General features: G+C 35.8%; 1 protein-coding gene across 3 annotated transcripts in view; it reads right to left on the bottom strand.

The window, feature by feature from the left end:
- Positions 1–2,296: 2,296 nt before the first annotated feature.
- LOC139145555 (active breakpoint cluster region-related protein-like) overlaps positions 2,297–19,916 on the bottom strand; it is a 52,391-nt gene continuing 34,771 nt past the window's right edge. For all 3 annotated transcript variants that reach the window (XM_070716788.1, XM_070716790.1, XM_070716789.1), the window contains 15 exons: positions 19,119–19,210; positions 18,375–18,478; positions 17,491–17,550; positions 16,789–16,851; positions 15,119–15,265; positions 14,570–14,615; positions 13,637–13,705; positions 13,022–13,119; positions 12,309–12,413; positions 11,608–11,658; positions 11,237–11,411; positions 10,090–10,167; positions 9,385–9,519; positions 8,927–9,032; positions 2,297–8,375 (listed from right to left, as the gene is read on the bottom strand). In XM_070716788.1, the coding sequence (XP_070572889.1) occupies positions 8,144–8,375; positions 8,927–9,032; positions 9,385–9,519; positions 10,090–10,167; positions 11,237–11,411; positions 11,608–11,658; positions 12,309–12,413; positions 13,022–13,119; positions 13,637–13,705; positions 14,570–14,615; positions 15,119–15,265; positions 16,789–16,851; positions 17,491–17,550; positions 18,375–18,478; positions 19,119–19,210 (1,561 nt within the window). In that variant the 3' untranslated portion in view covers positions 2,297–8,143. The remainder of the gene's footprint in view (positions 8,376–8,926; positions 9,033–9,384; positions 9,520–10,089; positions 10,168–11,236; positions 11,412–11,607; positions 11,659–12,308; positions 12,414–13,021; positions 13,120–13,636; positions 13,706–14,569; positions 14,616–15,118; positions 15,266–16,788; positions 16,852–17,490; positions 17,551–18,374; positions 18,479–19,118; positions 19,211–19,916) is intronic.

Raw genomic sequence — 19,916 nt, 5'->3', positions numbered from 1 at the left:
CTTCGAAATCACGTTTGAACATTCTATTGACAAAATCTCATACCTTGACTTAACGGTCTTCAAAGGTCAGAGATATAGTCATAACAGAAGGCTCTATTTCAAAACCAACACAAAACCAACCCACACATTCCAATATTTTACTGAGAAATTCGTGTCACCCAAGCGGCACAGCCTAATCAAACAATGTTAAAAATGACTGGAAAATAATTGCAATGCATCACTACCTTGAGTGGCGTGTAATTCTTGTTTCTAAAATAGCAGTGTGAGGGCGCTAGCACACAGTAAGTGAGGCTACCCACAATTCTCCATGATATGTACTCACGGAGATCACTCACTGAACTGAAGCAAATTTCTTCTGTACACAGAACAACTCGGTCCATATTTCAAAATTCTGGCAGCATAGTTCTGATAATCATAATTTTCTGATTTCTCACTGTGAATAATGAGAAGATCAACCCTTTTTCCGCGGAGGAGATAGCAATTTTGTAATTTTGTCGACATAGATTTTTGACAGCCATACACAATATTTTCAAGGAAACTAAGGGAATAAGTTGCATCTGTGTTGGCAAAAGGAAGGGTATTGATTTTTTTTAACGTTCATAACAAACGAAATTTGCATGTCTGACAGGTGGTATGATTAGACCATCTTAGTTGCTGATAACTTTATCTTGACAAGTGTGCAATTTTTAGTACCTCCAAACATCAACTTCTCATCAATTTACTCTTGAATTTTAAACATAATCAATAATTTTAGAACATAGTTTTAACAAATAACCCTGAACTTAAATTGTAAGTTAAAAATTGTCCAGAAACTGATAAAATTGAAAAAGCCTTTGGCAAAAAATGTTTGAGTGAACAAATCAAGGGGAATTGTGGGTAGTCTCACTTACTGTGTAGCATTTTCATGATTTTGTTTGTCCTCAGACATTTGCTCTGTGCCAACCTTATGCATGTAGGACTGCCAATGTTGAATTTATCCTTGTAGTGAATTTTGTAATGCATCCCACAAACTGTCCCCTGTATGGTGTCACTGCTGCAAAATAGATTTGGAAAAATTTGGCCCTATCTGGTGACAAATTCTATTGTGAAATTTTATTGAGTTCTATGCATTTACACAGATGCAATACTTTGCAAGCAAATGAATAACTAGTTCACCTTTACACTTTTACATGGGGCAAATGCCGCAAATACAGCCGTATACAGAATATTTAATAATGTACTGAACCAGAATGTGTTCAAATCCTCTCCTGCCCTCATTGAGAATTTTAAATTTGTATTTTTAATTTACCACCAGCATGAAGAAAATTTTCATTTCTTACCTATTATCGTAAGTTTTGACTTTTTTTTTGTCCAGCGCCGTGTGTTGGAACAAAATGATTAGTAAACATACCTGAATAATTCAAGCTTTTACATTCAAGATGTTTTAGTTGCACAACCCAGTTCATCAAATAAAAGTTTGAAAAATGGTAATTTTTTAACATCTGCAATGATTTCAGTAAACAAGAATATTAAATACATGTACATGCTCTAATGATATTGGGAACACAACCCATGATTGAATTTAAATGTGAACATGAAATTCGATAACTCGTAGAATTGTTGACTCAGAACTAACAGCAGTTATGTAAATTGTGCTCATTGATAGGTACAGTGTTCAGGGCCAGTTACAGCTATAACATTCAATGTAGTAACATTCCTCGTCTGAATCAAGCCATTTGCTTGTCTCAAGACAGGTTTATATTCTCAACTAGAAGACTAGCCATGAATAATGAATAATAAACAACAATGAAATCTAAGTCTTTGATTGGTTGTAGCATGATGACATCATCATTCTTGCCAAATATGCTAATTTTAATCTGCCAATTCATAATGTTTGCTTGGCATTACAATCTGTAAGTAAAAGCTCTCCTCCAGACTGTAAATGTCCCTCACTCGCAGTGCAATATGAATATTTTTGCACTTTTGGTTGAAGAATTGAGCAGCTTATGAGTGAAATGACTGTGAGACACTTGTGTAGTCCCACTAATTGAACCTGGCACTTGTGGTTGCAAATTGCCTGTGGAAGAGAACCATGACAGATGCCACAATAGGAAGCAAGCTTCCTCCTCAGTTTTTGGCAGCTTTGCTCTGCGTGATCCCATGTCCTTGCAATGCACACACAGATTGGTCGTATGGCTAGTGAAACCAAGCATGAAGAAGTGGATACAGTAGACATTAATGTGATAAAAAGAAAAGACCTTTCCATGGACATCACCGTCTTGAATCGGGATGAGATAAATGACAATAAACATGAACCTTTTTCCATATGTAAGTAATGGTTTATTTGGAAACCACAAGTAGCAACAGTATGCAACGACAATAAACGTAAATATACAATGCACATACCGAATACTGTATTGGCGTAAAAACCCTACATTTTTCAACATAAAACACACACACACTTTACAATGTTAGGCAAATTCAACATTGAAAATGAGGCAAGCCTAGGTTCGACTTTGAGCAAGTTGATGTCAGAGTCAATCTCTCATCTCACCAAGGGGGATTAGATTTGTTTATCTGCATATTTATAAAAGACAAATTTATAGTTATCAAAATGCTTCAAAATGCTTGTATAAAATATGTTTGCTATGTTGTAAATATTGGTCTATATGATTGCTGGCAATTCCATTTATGAATCTACTCTTCTGAGTAAAAATTTACAAGGTTGCACTTTTTCATCTCTGATGCTGTTGTCATGGTAACAGCAGGGTCCAGAAGTAGTACACGTAGCTTTGTGAAAACCCATGCTGGCATTGCTAAGGTTAGTCTTCGTATTGATGCATTTCCAAAACACAGCATCTATGCTGCTCTTCTCGCTATAGTGATGATGATGACACTTTAACATTCGGTAAAGTTGAAATTGAAAATACTAACAAAGTTACTTAAAACTGATAGAAATGGCTGTTACATTCTGTAGTGTCTTCATTCTGACACAATGGCGTTGTATATTCTGCAGTTGCTCTACTATAGTTCTATTTTGATTAGTTTGTGTGCTACCAGCTAACCCTATCAGGGAACCTCAATGGCTGAAAGTCAGAAAAAAGCTTGAGAACTATTTCCTTGTGGAAATGCATACATTGACAGAGGTCCTTTCTAACATTTCCTAAAAACTTGCACTGCTGAGAAGACTGGTTTCCTATAACATATCCGATTAATATATATTTTACATCACTTTCATTCCTGCATCTGCCCGGAACAAAGAGTGCAATGGTATTATTGTTTCTATGGAAACATGATACATTACGCACAGATGATACAAAATGATTGAATTTAAAGATTAGAACATGATATCTTCTTTTGCTACCCTATACACAAAAAATTTAACTCAGCACATTGAAAATATGATTTTATTTGCTTATTAAATCTCTATAGGTCTATCTTTGCTAATTCTGATAAATCGTAAACATTTATAGAGAATGATTTTATCACAACTTGAGAAGACCAACAAAGGACAGACAAGGATACAATACATAGTACATACTGTAAAGCAACACTGCGAAGAAACAGTTACCGCGTTGTCTCTGTGAAAAAACTTCCATTCTACAGAAAAGGCTCACCCAAAAGTAATGATGAAATATCAAATTTTTGAACAATGTTGCTCGAAAGAAGTATACTTTGCTGCACATCCAAAACCTTGTTGAGAGGTGATTGGCAAATTATGATTCAGATTTTACTCAATTTGTCCAGCATCTTTGAAGCAACTACAGCCTCAGTTTCTTTCAGGGATAAATATAATTACGTAATTTGATTGCGCATTCACTTTTATTTCTGGAAAGGCTGAAACATATTAAAAATTGGTATTTGTGGTAGCTAGCAATTGACAGATAAAAATGTATTGATCAATTTTGCTACATATTGGCTCAGTCGCTTTGAGTTTGTTAAAAGTGCATCTTCAAATTCTTGAAGCAATATTGTGTAGGCGGAGTATGTACGAAAACTTTCAATGCTCTTTAATATTCTTTGTTGGTGACATAAAATACAAGGAACACCACTTTCTGAAATGCTATTCCTATGTATGGAAGCTGAATTGATGTGTGGATAAATTCATTTGGTTACAAAATATCTGGGCGATGGAATGCAAGAAAAAATATTTAGTGCAAAATTCAAAATTTTGATAACCTCTGTATAAGATGTGTGAGACACATGTATGACCTCTACTAAGAACTTACTATATGCCTTGTTGTCAAGACATAAAAATGAAGACATGGAAATGTTTGCATGTAGTCATACAAATATGCAAATCACTTATGCAAATTATCACAGACTTGACCTATCGGTGCTTGTAAATTACGCTGTATGCAACATTTCCTGGCAATATTAAAATTGATACATACTGCATATTCTGGAATATGATGTATCCAAAAGGGAGTGTTACAACTGACCAGTAAAATTGAATTTGGTAAAAAAGTCATTGGAAGGCTGGGAAAACTTGGAAAGCAATTGATTGCAGCTCATTCATGACAAATGTTTAGAAAAAATGTTTTACATTCCTTGCTTGAATGATCACCTTATATTGTTTCTTGAATATCTTCATTTTGTTTCAATTTGTTTTCACGATTCAACTTGATCCTGTCTGTAGAATCTTGACACAATCTTGACCCCGATACAACCCTCGGCAAAAAGATGGGCTGATCTGGAGGTCAGTCATATTTTGACCTAAACATGACCCTTTGAGAGAAAAAAGGTGACACACAGGTCAGCTGTGCTCCATGAAAATCAAAATTGTTTCTCTCTTTCATCTAGAATTATAATCAGTCTTTTTTTCTACCATCAGAAGTTTGCTTTATAAAACCTAACGCAAGAAAAAATGTCCAAAGTAAAATTCATCACCTTACTAAACAGCGACCATCACTGTTCATAGGCTAATATATTAAAATTGTAAACTTTTTGGGATAAGAATGCTGCATGTTTGTTTTGTCTGTAATGAAAACTTGACTTCCACAGCTAAATAAAAACCATAAGATTTCAGAAAGGCAAAATTATTTATGATGTGTTGGTATTGGTTTTACCGGTAATTAAACCTTTGAGTGCAATAATTTTTCCCAACAAAATTTTAGTGTAACATTCAGCCAATTTCTTAATTTTTTCTGTCATTTTTAAAATAATTTTGGACCAAATGGACATCACATTTTATTGGCTACAGTTTTAAATCAAAATATTGGCAAAAATGTGAAAAAAATTGACTGGGGTATGTTTTATAAAGGCAACAAATATTGAGTTTGGTGCTCAAAGGGTTAATATTCACTATTTGAGTTGCTTCAATCCCTGCTTTTATACACAGAGAACCAATTCTCGGATTGCATACAAATTGGTTTTTACAATTCTGTATTGGTGCAAAGAATATTTGAACTTGCTCGTAATCAATCTTTGTCTCACGAAACACTCTGATGATTATAAAACTATAACAACGTACACCTCGATTAATTTAATAAATGAACAGGCTCCTTAAACAGCAAGTGCTCACAAATTAGCATCCATACTTTGCTTTGGGATGTTTCATTTTCAGTTTTTCAGTTTCATTCCTTCTTCAGGCAGTCTAAAGATGCCATTTAGCACTGACAGTAATACTACAGTTGTGAAAATACACAAGGTTGAATCTTATCAATGATTTCGTATCATGATAAAACTTTTACTACATGCAACCATTGGATCATTTCTGAATATTTTAACATTTCAGTGCGATAAGTGACTTTCTGAAATATTTTGCATATTGCAGGACATTAAATATGAGCATTTTTGTCATCCAAATATTGTCTATTCCAACTCCTGTCTTCAAAATATCTACAGTAGTGCAATTATGCTTGAGATATTGACAATTGTATAAAACTTTGCTGGTGAGAGGGGTCAAAGTTGAGGCTTTGAACAACTGGGGTCAAAGTTGAGATAGTGATAAACTGTGGTCAAAGTTGATATATTAAACAACTGGTAATGTGCAGGTGGACACTCAGAAGCAGTGGTAGCGTTCAAAATTTGTAATTCATCATGTTTTCATTGAAACAAAGATTACTTTGAGGTTGTGATAATTAAATGTACGAGAGAAATGTGACGTATCCAAAATTAAACAATGATATGACAGAAATTAAGTTTCACATAGCTATCAAGATTTGGCCAAAAATTTTGGCTTCACTTTACTGTTGTACGAGTATCTCATTGAGTGATGCGGTGGCAACATTGGCCAATAGTTTGAGAATTCACCTGGGGCTACTGTGTTAGCCTAATATCTGAAATGCCACTACTGCTTGGAGTGTGGTGCAAGTGTCTTCTCACAAGAAAGAATGCAGAGAACAAAAGAAATTTTACATGATTGTACATCCTTAAATTAAGGTGGTATGTGCCTCGAAAGTGAAAAACTGACTTTTAGACTTTTGCTAAAGCTTTCTTCAACGAAACTTTCAACCATTCTTTCACCAAATCAAGAATGAAAATCATGGGTCATCATACAAAATTTTGAAACTAGAGAAACAAAACTAACATTTACCAATATTTGAAATTCAAAATCGTCACCATCTTAGTGTTCACTCTATGGGGCAAGATGATATTTTCAATTTATGAAAAAGTAATCAGAAAAGAATTGTAAAAATTTGACTGTCCGAATATCTGTCCCCGAGGTGCATTCTACCTTGATGTGAAAGCTGTGGTGTGTTCCAAAACTATGCAACTTGCCTGGCAAACAGACTATTTAACTTGCGTAACTTAGGATGCAACACAAATTTGACATTCAAAGGGCAGAGCATACAACAAAGCAAGAGACAGGGAAAAAATCAAACCCAAATATACACAGAACACAGTGAGAATAAGTACATCTTTGATATTCCAGAGTTTACACCAAACACCGAAGTAAGGGATGAGGGATAAAGTGAAATGCACAGTCATAAAACTTAACTATATTCATGTAAAACATAATTTGAACATCTGATATTGACTTCGCCTTGATTAATGTTTAAACAGGGGATCATAAAATCACTGAAATTTTGAAATAGATGTACTTTTTTGTCTCATAAAAAGATTTTTCAAAAATTTAAATGCTGGTGTACCGGTAGTATTTCATGTAAAACAAGACGAGTGAGCCATTGGTTCACTTGCGTCAAGAGGGAGTTCTAACATTTGGGATTGTTAGCAAAACTTCATCAAATATAGTTTTCCAAATGCCGATAACAATATTATGATCTTTTTATCCTTTCTGATTAGAAAAAATGAACAGAGCATGGCTACGAAGATTAATTCTGTTCTGCTTTAGAAAATGTAAATAATTTGAGTTGTTAAGTTTTACAGAGATTGAAAAGGAAATATGGAAAATTTTAGGTCTTGAATAAATATGGCAAAAAAACCCTTTTTAATAATGATTTTCACGTTGATTTATACACTACTATAATGTTTACAAAGGGAAATTGCTTTCACTATGAAAAATCTGGGCAGTTCAAAGGAGTGATACAGCAATATATGAGAAATCTTTATGATCAATGTACAATGTATAGATCTACAATCTTGATGTATTGGAATGACAGTAGATATACTGCATTGAAAAGACAATGGGCAGTTTTGTAAAATGAGTAAAGCAAAACGGCTTTAGGTACGGGAAGGCTCATATGTTTCCAGTTAACACAGAGCCATCTGAATATCCACATCATTAACTTCCTTCCGGATACTCCCTGTGCATGTCAGCACTTCTCTTTGCGATGTATTGCTTGATGAAAGTTAGCAAAAATGGTCATCTCACCATTTGGAAAAAAAACTACTCGCCAGTACTTCTACCCTGGGTTAGCCATGTGTATGACATAATGGTACAATTATACATAAGCGTCTACCTATATTGTACATCTAAAGTTAACCACCACTACTCTGCGAGATTGTAACAGCGCCCTCTAGTGACAGAGAATCAAATACCAATACCTGGTATCGCATGGTCACATGTAAAGTAATAATCAGTATTTAACTTACACTTATAGACAAAAAAATTTCAATAAATTACTACTTGAAGTGTCTCAGTTCTCAAGCTCCTTGCATACAGGGAATGACATGGCTATGACAAATACATCTTTGTCCTGAAACTGGATACTTGGGGCTTTGGAAAAGCTGATAAAATGTCTGGTTTCTGCTTTGAAAACTACAGGTCATGTGACTCTGAGGTGGGCAGCTCAGCTTTGCCTTCCAGATAGTAGAGGAACACTCCTACTTGTGCCATGACGTTGGTGAAACACGTCGCTTCAAGGAGCATAAACGACTGGCTGCTGGCGTTCTCTTCATCAACATTAACCGACGGCCTCAGGAGATTTGGACCGAACACTGTGGCAAGGTTGTGTAGCGTCATCTTGTTTTCAATTTCATTATTGGCAACTCTGAAATAGTCAAAGCAGAATGAAATAATAAGATAACTGAGACTAATAAATGGTCAGAAATACATAATTTACGGAGATGAATTTCTGCTATTTACATGGCCAGCGTAGTTTCCATGTAATTTTTTCTGGGGTTTTGACCTCAATACTTCTGACATGCACTTTCTTGGTTTCTCTGTAAAAACATGTAAGATTGCCCATTTTATGCACACCATACAGATTGTACACATTGTCATTGTTGACAAGCAATTTAAATATCTTCTTTACAAACATATATACTGTGTATCTTATTTTATATTGAGTACCTGATAATTATAAGTTTTAATTTTTCAAAATACTTGAAAAGACTGCTACAATCCATGCAGCCTTGCTGAAGATTTTTATTTTGTAGAAGGCTGGACGCTTTGTAGTGATGAAATCCTAGAATGATAAAACTGAACTGCAAAGAAATGCATGGAACAAAGTTGTATGTATTGGGTTGTCAACCAGTACACCACCGCAGACGCTGATGATCACAGAGGACGCTAGCTAGACTGATTACTCGGTCAACTTACCTTCGGAGGTGTTCCAACAGATAAATAACAGTACTTTGATTGGGTTCTGGTAAGTTCTCCAAAAGGGACACCATACAATTCTGTTTTGCATGGACATCTGACAGCCCTGCGAAGGAAACAAAATAAAGGTGATATTAGATCAGAGATCTCTTGCAATAAAACTTTCAAGGTGCTGATAAAATAAATTGGTCAGAGAAATCAACCCATTAGAATCATCATATATAACCTTGGGTGTGTGCTGTTATTGCAAATGAGAACAACTGACCACTGTTCTTTTCTGACATGTATAATGTAACTTTCAAGTGAGTCAAATTCACATCAACACTATACCACGTTGATAAAACACATGATCTCTTTCACAATGTAAACAATAGATCGCTGTCCTCAGCTATACATTGATAATGGACTTGAAATGACATTGGGGGGATAGATAACTGGGTTCTGGTAAATTCACTTACCAAAGCCATTGACAAAGTTATTGTAGAGTTCATTGGTAAAGAGTGGTTCTGGCAGTTCACGGAAGTACAGCTTGACGACGCAGGCTATTGCATGAATGTCACTTTCTGCAACCAAAGTGTCAACGTTCCTAGCATCTGAAAAAACAGAGCAACAACGATGGAGACACAGATCACTGAATAAACATTTGCAAGATTCTTTGATGAAATGGTTAACAGAGTTATCATTAGCCACTCACATTCTGATGCACACTGTCTTTGAAGCATTAAAATCTTCAAATCTATATGCAGTGTATAATAATTTTCAAACATTACACTTTCCTTGTGGTCTAGACATAGAGCAAACTGAGCCAAAAACTGTAGTACTTGAATTTCTGTGATTACGGTAAGGATATCTCGAAATTTTTGAGCTTCGTGATATATTGCATTTTGATATGCTGCGTACTTAGACTGCCAACTCTGCCTTGTTCATATATGATTTGGGATGACATGTATTTGTCTAAAAACAAAATATTTTTGTGTGTTTTACCCTTGTTGACCTTAGAATAACTGATTATTACAGACTATCAAATTTCATTAAATATTTCTGTCCTTTGTTGTGTTTCAGAGAGTAACTCATATACATCAAGATACATCATGGTAACACTGGTAGATACTATTAACAGTCAATGTCCCAGCAAGAAAACTACACAACTTAAATTTACTTACTGTTTTCAAATGCCTTCTTGAGTTTCTGAATGTCTGAAGTTACTCCAGAAATCCTGTAAATGCCCAGTTCAGACAGACCTGGAAAGAAAAATTGGAGTTTATCATCAGATCTTATGCAACAGATAATGGTGTCACTCAGCAACACAAGGTAAATACATGAGTTATCGGCTCTATTTGATGGTACTCACTTACAAGCTGATTTTGTGTATTCATCCACATCATGTATAATCATTAATGTCTGCGCCCCCTGTGGTGAGTGCTTAAAGCCCCAATAGCTGCTAATTTTATACATTATTTTCATGATTTTATTTTCAAACCAAAGTTGGTTCATGTAAATGCGCTAACTAAAGAACGTGTATTGAAGTATCACTGCTCGCTGATTTGGACCATGCCTACACGTTTTGACAGGCTTAATAATAAACGGGTGCCGCACCCATAAAATGGCGCCCCCGCGGGAAAATACAAAAAACAGTAATTCCTGCACATACACATCATGATCATACCAGAAACAAGCATGATGCCATTTACCTGAATGCACAACACACGATGGCCAACATTTTGTTGTTGTAATCTTTATTTTCTCTGTCATATGATTAGTTTTTGAAAATGGCGGGAAATCTAAAATGACATTAAAACCTTTGAATGTACATGCCTATTTTGACACTCATGGCAGCGTTATACACTTTTTTAGTCTCTAATAGGTCTTATTCAAAGAAAACTCTTGGAAAACTAAGGATATTTTGAGATCAGTTTAGTAAGCATTTGCAGCTATTGGGGCTTTAAAGCGTGGCCCATACTATGTCACAAACACATAGACAAGATTGGTTATGGTGAAAGTAAAACAATGTGCCACAAATTTGTGAATAATTTCATTCCTGCCCTATTTCAGACCTATGTATAATATCCTGTATGTCCCATTCAGCAATGTGTGGATCCAGGCATACCTAGCATGGAATACATCAACTACTGGTAAAGGAATTACACAAATAAATGGACATTTTTTCTTTCTCTATGTTCCAGCCGTTGTGAAGAAGCATAACTACTAGCACAACTGGTGTAAATATGGCAAAGAATGCAAATGATGATGATTATCATAAATTGCATTGGTTTTAATGCTAAAAGGCGCTGTTTGGAAAACTCTACTTACCTCTACGTTCAATTTCAGAACAGCAGGTTGTTATGATGTTTGGAATATTGGTGCCCTCTCTCTTGGTGACCTTGCCAATTTTAACTCCAAACACACCTCCACTCCGCTTAGATTTAAATCTCTTCATGGTTTGACGGCCGTGTGAGTCATAATTCATTGATACTGTCACCTCAATCTAAAATGGAAAACAAAATTTCAGTACATATTCAATTGACAGTAATACAAGCAAATATTGAAATTTGCAGTTCTGGAGTCATGAACAACACTCAAATGGTATATTACTGATGCATGGTATTATAAGATGTTTCACCATAATACTATAAATTGTCAATACAACAAGCACACCTGTACTTGTAGGTCGGCAAACTTACCGAGTCCAATTTGACAGCTACCCTGGTGTCTTTCTGATTCAACTTTGGCATCTGTCGATGAAGAGATAAGAAAACATAAAACACGGGACACTTGGATAATGAGGGGACAGCTCTAAAATGACATACCTTTTTACAAAAGAATTGATGGTGAATATATACAGCACCTTGCAGAACCACACATACCAAGGCATGCTTGCACACAGAATTTGGTATGCAGTGTTCTCCCAAGGATCAAGCCAAAGCATGGCCGCTAATTTGCATAACCATTTGCATATTCCTTAATTTATATTTTCATATGGATAAAAGCATGCACATGCACCCACACATGCATGTACACTCACAACAAAATGCAATGGTAACCCACAAGTATGCAGTTTGAACATAATTGAAACTCTTTATTACACTTAAATAAATCACCACAGTATTGTAATTACCATGACAATAAAAACAGAAGATTCAAACAGTAAAATCTGCAGCCAGTTCAGATTGAAAGCAAGAAACGGTTCGTCTGTTTGGAGTATCATGAATACATTACATATATTGCAAATTGTCAAAAATAAATTGCCGATGAAGGAGGAGGAAAATTCACAAGTTTAAGCTTTGCACCATTCAAATGTCAAATTTCAAAAGTTTTATACACCGTGAATAATTTTTCATCACGGGGATCAATTTCAACCAGGGTTCATCCCCCCAACGCTTACCTCATGGGCACCTTTGCCAACCAGCGTATCCCCATTCGTTGAGTCTTCTTGTCTGTAGCAGAGGATACGCAGAGTTTGTGCTCCATCGATGTCTAACTCAAACTCCTGTAGCATAGAACAAAGAGACTGTCAATCATCAACTGTGTTTGTCAGGCTATAGCTTGCCAGTCTTCATACAGCCAACAATTCTGTCTTCTCAAACATATGGCAAAGTTATTTTATTGCATAAAACACAGAGGTTGTTGTTATATTTTGTAGTTATATAAAAGTACAATAGGCAATGATATACCAACATAATGGCTTCCTATCATGTTTTATCAAATAAAAGAGATTCCTTTTGTTTTGTTGATTGTCTCCAATCACTGACAAAGTAGCCATGACCTTGCAATACTCATTTTGTCAAATGGATGTCATTGGTTATAACATGTATATTTCAGTCATGCACTGAGTCAGTGCGCCCTCTAACAGACACGGACTTCTGGAAACTTTGCATCAATTTGAGGAACAGTGGAAATTTCTTTGCCTCAGCCTACATTTTTACATGTGAACCGAAAGATCCACTTGCATCACAGGCAGTTTGTTGCATTGTGGCACATCATATTGGCTTAGAGGGCACAGGGCAGTGAGTTGATTCCATGAAGCAAATGAAATGACACCTCACTGATATGATCCATTGCTCACTGGCACTGATGTAGATCTCAGTACTACATTACCTGGTTCCACTCAGCTTGTTTGGTTGCAGGACTACAGTTTGTCTTAGCAATCAGATAGAAATGGCCATACGAGTCCACTTCCAGACAACAGTAATAGTCTGAAGAGAAATATACATACCAAATATGAGCTAGAAACAGTCACAGATGAGTGTGTATTTCATAATAACATGGTTTTACAGACGTCATAGTACAGTAACTGCTGTGACTAATCTAGAGAATACACGCCACTTCTGCTAGCTATCACTTTCACATAATGACATAAATGTTAGTGCACCAGAATTGGACCGTCTTCAGCATTTCCTGTCTTTTTGCTTTCAACGCTTTACATTTAACAGTACATGCTAAATGGCTGAGGCTGTAAGTTTGTCATGTCCCAGACATTTAAACAAAACTTTAGACCTAAAGATAATAAACATCTTCCATGTATGTTTTACACGATTTAACAAAACTCTGCAGCATAGTATTCCATAACATGAGTGTTGAATAAAAAAACTGATTGTCTATTAAACATGAACACTGGCTAAAATTCTAAAAGTACAATATTTTATTAAAATCTGAGTCATGAATTTGTTGATGACTTTTTCATGAAAATGTATGTAGTTTTTGTGTACTTACTTCCTTCCCTTTCAAAATTAGTTGCAGAGTGTACATTAACTTTTAGGATACCACTCATTAATTCTTCATCTGGAGAAAAACAAGTAAATATTTTATCAACATTTGTCACTTCAAGACACTTGTATACTCCTAATGATTGGATGATTCTACGAGAACCATAAACTCAATTATTATTGAAAAAATACATGTTTTTTAATTTCAAATTAAAATTCCCATTATAGAGGTCAAAGGTTTGCACAGAAATCAATAAGAAGTATGAAGATTTGGTGGTGAAATGGTCATAGCATGGTTTCAACACCTTTGGAAAGTACCTGTAGTTGTTCAAAGCAATTTCAGTATGCTAAGAGACATACTCAAGTAACCTTGTTGCATCATGTCTAAAAGTCACAGCTGTCTGGTTTACGTTCAATGTATCAAAAAGGTGAGTACAGTGAAACCTGTCTAAACTGAACCCTGTCTAAACTGAACCCTGTCTAAACTGGAAACCTGTCTAAACTGACCCCTTTTCCAATTCAAATTGAACGCTATGTTAAAAGGACCTCTATAAATATATAATGCAAGATTCGAGGTACATGAATATTCCACATTGATTAAGGGTCATTAGCATAGAATTTCAATACCGAAACAATGCTCATTAATGTAATCTGCATATTTGAATATTATTATACCTTGCATCTTGCACTAATAGTCTATAAACCAAATACCTCTCCATACTGAAGTTTTCTTAGTCTCTGAACAGTTCAGTTTAGGTAAGTTTTACTATGCATAAATCTGCTGATTCTCAAACTCGTCATTGAAACAACACACAAACATCCAGAGATATGTTTGTCTAAGAATGCAAGTTCTAAAGCTTCCGTCTCACAAAGTAAGCACAGATTCAAGTCCCCAACTAAAATTCCCCTACTTAATCAGGCATCCCAGAATTCCACTCACCATCTTTGATGATCATGGATGTGACATTCTGATGCAGTGTCTTCACCTATTGATGAGCAAAAATATACGTCTTAATACCGTTAAAGCATCACCATCACTGTAGATATGTTTATTTCTAATGTCGCTGACTTTAGCTGATAAGTTTAACATAGATACATAAAGGGGATGATATGAAGTGAATTTGTTGGAAAATATCAATATTAGAACAGCTTTCAATACTGTGGAGTCAGGAGTCAGCTGGCTACCATAAGACTCTACACACACTGACACCTTACATACGTTCTAAACCAGTGCGGCCTCTAGTATGCATCTTCTTGGACTATAGATCTTATATGAATTTTCTTGTGTCAAGAACATCACTGAGTTGTTGGCATGGCAACGGGAGGGCATGCACATAGTTCGAAAATCAGTCTATTGACATTTGGTCAACAATGATTTGATGTCCATAATAAATGTATGAGAAGGAAGGCACTGTTGAAAGATTATGACAATATCCTACACCGTATAAACAAATAAGTATTACGAAAAGATTATGCTGAGAAGACTAACCTTCTGCCTTGCAGTCAAAGACTGTATTTCATAAGCTGACACCGGTGTTGAGTTTGATGGTTTAGCCTTGATGTTCTGGATTGCCTTTTCTATTGATTCTCTCCATTCAGATCTCTCGTAGTCAGAAGACATCAACAGTGTATAAGACTGAAAGTGATAGCAGAAGGAGATGTAAGTTTTTTCCAAAGTGGCTGATCTTATACGATAAGATGATTGGAAATGTCTGACACCATCATCATAAAGATATTAATCAGTATAATACATTTATCATCAAAAAGAATAGAATTTTGTGTGTGCTAAAAAGGCAGTAGAGAACACCTGTTCTGTAACATTTATCGCTTCCAGGCATCCCCCACCAGACCCCCACATATGCAGTGCATTCTGCGGCTACATATGTGTGTTCACTGTTAAACAGTTTCATAGGACCGATTGCTAGAATATGTCTCATGCTCGGTACGTGTACACTGCAGTTCACTGCCAATCCAAACGCTTGTAAAAGATCCCGTTTCATACTTGCAATACGAATCGGAAGAAAAACTGTTGAACTTGCACTAAAATGGTCAATATCTGGCAAATTTGACGCTGCAGTCGCGATTGTAAGATATAGAGTAGCAAGGTTATTATGAAAATACCGCATAGGATGCGCGAGGACATTGATCCGACACATCGCCTGACACAAATACAGAGTAACTCTTTGAGATGGCTTTGTGCCTGTGGTATGTGCAAGTTTTCATTACTTTTCTTCACTTCAATACAGTACACCATTACTATCTCACACCATCCCTGTAAGTACTTCTTAGAAACTCTCCAAGTTGTTTGTGACTAAACAACTTTTCAAGTACAACAGATACTTCAAGAAGGCTAGACATCAAAAATGCACTTCCTTGTTATTGTTCATTATCACAAAAAAAAAAAAAAACAAACTGAAAAATATGAATAAAATATGAGGAAAAGTGTTTAGGCTTGCAATACGTTGTCTTCGTTTGGTTTCACTGTGAATACAGATTGGGTCACCAGTTACTGGCAGTAATCCAAGCATCCCATGACACAACACTGCCATACATGGGCAGTGCAGCTCTACTGTGTATTGAAGTGGGAAGCCCCTACTGTCAGGGTAATGCTACTTAAACATACATCTAAAAATAAAGCCCTTTATTTTTAGTATGTTTGACGTATACACGCCACAGTGTCACAAACCTTAGACAATTTTATGGACACAACAATGCCATACACGGAAACAGATGTTCGACTTTTCCTACTTTCTCATGCATCACTAACGTTGCATGCATAAATGTTTGGCTTTCAATATTGAAATAAAGAGTCTGCAGGTGTTCCTTTTCAAGATGAAAACACAATATGGAGGACAGGAGTTCAGCATTTTATTTATGAAAATGAAATACTACCAGTTCATTTCATCATCCATAAGTTCCATATTAGAAGCACAGCAAATCGAAACACACTCTGACCTGTTTTCTTGTTGAACGTTGCACTAAAAATCTAAGCTGTACTGAATTTATAAATTTCACCCACATGATGCATATTTTCGTGTTCACCTTCCGATGAATTTGACCTCATTTTCACAGGACACATTGTATAGCTTTAAACCAAATCAAAATAATTTTACTAGAATGCATACAATCATGATTGTCAGAATATTCCAAGATCCTCACCTTGCCATCTTTGTTTGCAAGACGTAGAGGTAAGTTTGGTGATATCAGTAACATTTGACCTTCCTGTTGGAAAATACAATGAAAAATGTGTTATCAGCACAATTTATTTATTTATCTGTTCTGTTGTACTTCAGTGTCTTACAAGCCCAAGGGGCTGGCTGTGTTGATATTACTCGTTGTGTACATGTATGTTTTATTGTACAACGTAAGGACGCTTAAAAATAATGACTAAGACAACTACAACTAGTCAATGGACTGATCACCCTACCGCTGTCAGTATGTTGTTTGTATATCTATCTCTCCCTCCCTCCCCTTGTCTGTCTGCCTGTGTGTCTATGTCTTTATCCCCTTCCCTCTTTCTCCAATCCATATGGGAATAGTTGTGCATATGTTAGCAGATGCTACAATATTCCTCTCTCGTAAACTCAAGAACATTTCCTGGTACCCAAACCTCTGAGCACTTTTACTTTCTAATTTTGGAAATCTCAAAAACCCACACTTTCACAACTTCCGGGCACTTCCTGTTCGTTCTCAGTATTTCATTTTGTGTTTATTTTATTCACCCTTATCATTATCTGATCTTTCCACAAGAAAATTTTACGTGTGAAACTGCTTAAATCAAAAATTTTCAATAAAAATGGGTGCATATCAAGGAACTGGTAGAGACTGTACTACGGTAATAATAAAATTTGCCAGTCTTACCATTTCTGCCAGTTTCTTCCTGTTTTTGTCAATGTTCTTCTGGGCTCCTTTGTTGGGCTTCTGCAAGATTGAACAGATTTCAAACAAACATCTATTAACACAAGGAGCATTTCAATTTCTGCAGACGCCACTTTTGCTTCTCAAAAAGTTTACTTTCCCTTCAAAATCGTCTCAATGTTCACATATTTATGCAAGTCAGTACACTGACAGTAAAATATGCCGATAACACAGACAGTGTTTGTTACTATTCCATTCTCATTGTTCTGTTTAGACATTTACATTGTACCACTGTGTTTGACTATACTTCTGGTTGACCTAAAACCTTTGACCCCTCCCTAAGCAGGAACCATTGACATTTTTGCTTAAACTGGAAACTAAAGAAACTCCACCCATTATATCAACAATACTGAAGTGGAATATGACATTTATTCTCAGCTCTATTGCTTTAGTTTTATAATTTACGATATTAGTGTGATGGATTGGCCAAATATAGTAACAACTCATACTTGTAATTATGAAACTCCAACACCTTCAAAACTAAAACCAACCACATGTACTACGCAATTACAAGGGACAGTAGACCAACATATCACGTTTTCACCTGAGTTTTTGACAGTCTACAAAATTTACCATTTTTCTCCTCATTTTAACAAAATCTTTCTCGGTGCACACTGAAGTATGGACAGAAACAGAAGAAGATAATTTTTTAACTTACACATATTTCTCTCATTGTAGTGCAAGTGTAAGTATATGCATAACAAAACTACAAGTCAACACTTGTTTTGATCTTCAAATGACTAAAAACCAAGCTTCTACACTCCACTGAACAAGGAAGATTTGAAACTATCTCTGAGTTGGATACAGGATTTTATAACTCTGTTTACCTTGTTGCCTTCTCCCTGTACACTGCGTATTTGCATCTTGGTTTCGGCAATTCTTGCTCTCAGTGTCTCAAGGCTTTCCTCACCCGGCACCGGAACTGGAGTGGCTGAACGTGTAAAATGAAGTCATAAGTTTACATTTGTGCGGACAAATACATGCATCTGTGCACACTTGCATATACATACAAATAGACAAACAGACACCGACATACATACATACATACATACATACATACATACATGCATGCATGCATGCATGCATGGATACATGGATGGATGGATGGATGGATGATTGTTTAAAACAGGATTTTTTGGCACTCTCCTGGGTATGGCTTTTGAAAAGATTTAAAAAGTCTCATGAAATTTTTACCCAACAAAGTCAAAACAAACATACTGAAGAGGTTGTGGAGATCTTTGGTGTTTTGGATATACTCTGACACAGTGGAATATACATTGTTACAAGACAGATGACTGTCATTTCAGCCTGATTTCCTTACTGATAGCAAAACATCTTTGAGTTTGAAACAGAGATGATCAATGGAAAACATTGAAAGATGATAAACTCATCTTTCATACTGACTGAATTTTCTTATCGATCGAATTTTTGCCCTAAAAAGATTTATGTGACACTATCTACAGCAACATGGAGAGAATATTCTACTATGTTTGGTATCAATTCAACTACATGTATATGTACTATTGGGTGTCTTTTTTCTGATGCCTTAAACTTTCACAAACAGTTCTTACCAGGGCATTGATCGTCTTGCGGGTTCAACAGCAGATCACTTACAGGTATGTACCACTTGCAATCATACTGCTCCTTCGGTCCTGATAGAAGACTGAAAGATAAAGACAAAGTATTGAAGTTTAGCAGCCACTCACAGCTCAGTTTTGGTCCGCCAATGCTATTATAAAAGGCTTAAGGTAAAACCCCTATATTGAGATATTGAAGTCATGGGTTTGGTCTGATAAACTTTGCTTTGACCTAAAATACAGGTTTTCTGTGTTGAGATGTAGTCCCTTCTGTTAAATATTTGTGGGTAACCCTTTCACCTTGATCAGAGTTTCCATTCGATGTAAATGCTATGAGAGTAGATGTGTCTTCCAGCTGACTTGGCTCTGTTTTATACTAGATCAACTAAAATACAATATTTTATGCCGTATCTTGCTCTGGTTTATGAGTCAGTTCTGTTCAGCCCTGTTCGACTTCTTCAAATTCAAACTCAGTGCAGCGGAATGCACAAGACAGGGTACTGCCCTTCCGTTAGTTTTCATTCAGTTACAGTGTTACAAGAAAAGATGACAAGTTAACTCCTATCCAAAATCTCCCAACCATATCTACATGTATCTTCAGATTATTTATACAATGATCTTGTTTCACTGGTGATTTTCACTATAATTACATGTATGTTTGATTGGTAGTCAGTTAGTATGTACAACAAAATACAAAATGTTTAGTTTTTCAAGCAAACTGAAGCAAAATCAATTTCAGTTCCACATCAAAACTCCCAAAGGTGTATATTTCTACAAAATTACATTTAACAG

This window comes from Ptychodera flava, chromosome 12 (assembly GCF_041260155.1).
Source record: "Ptychodera flava strain L36383 chromosome 12, AS_Pfla_20210202, whole genome shotgun sequence".
NCBI classification, from domain to species: domain Eukaryota; kingdom Metazoa; phylum Hemichordata; class Enteropneusta; family Ptychoderidae; genus Ptychodera; species Ptychodera flava.
The sequence above is the reverse complement of the archived record's forward strand: the minus strand, read 5'-3'. Positions and strand labels throughout refer to the sequence as shown.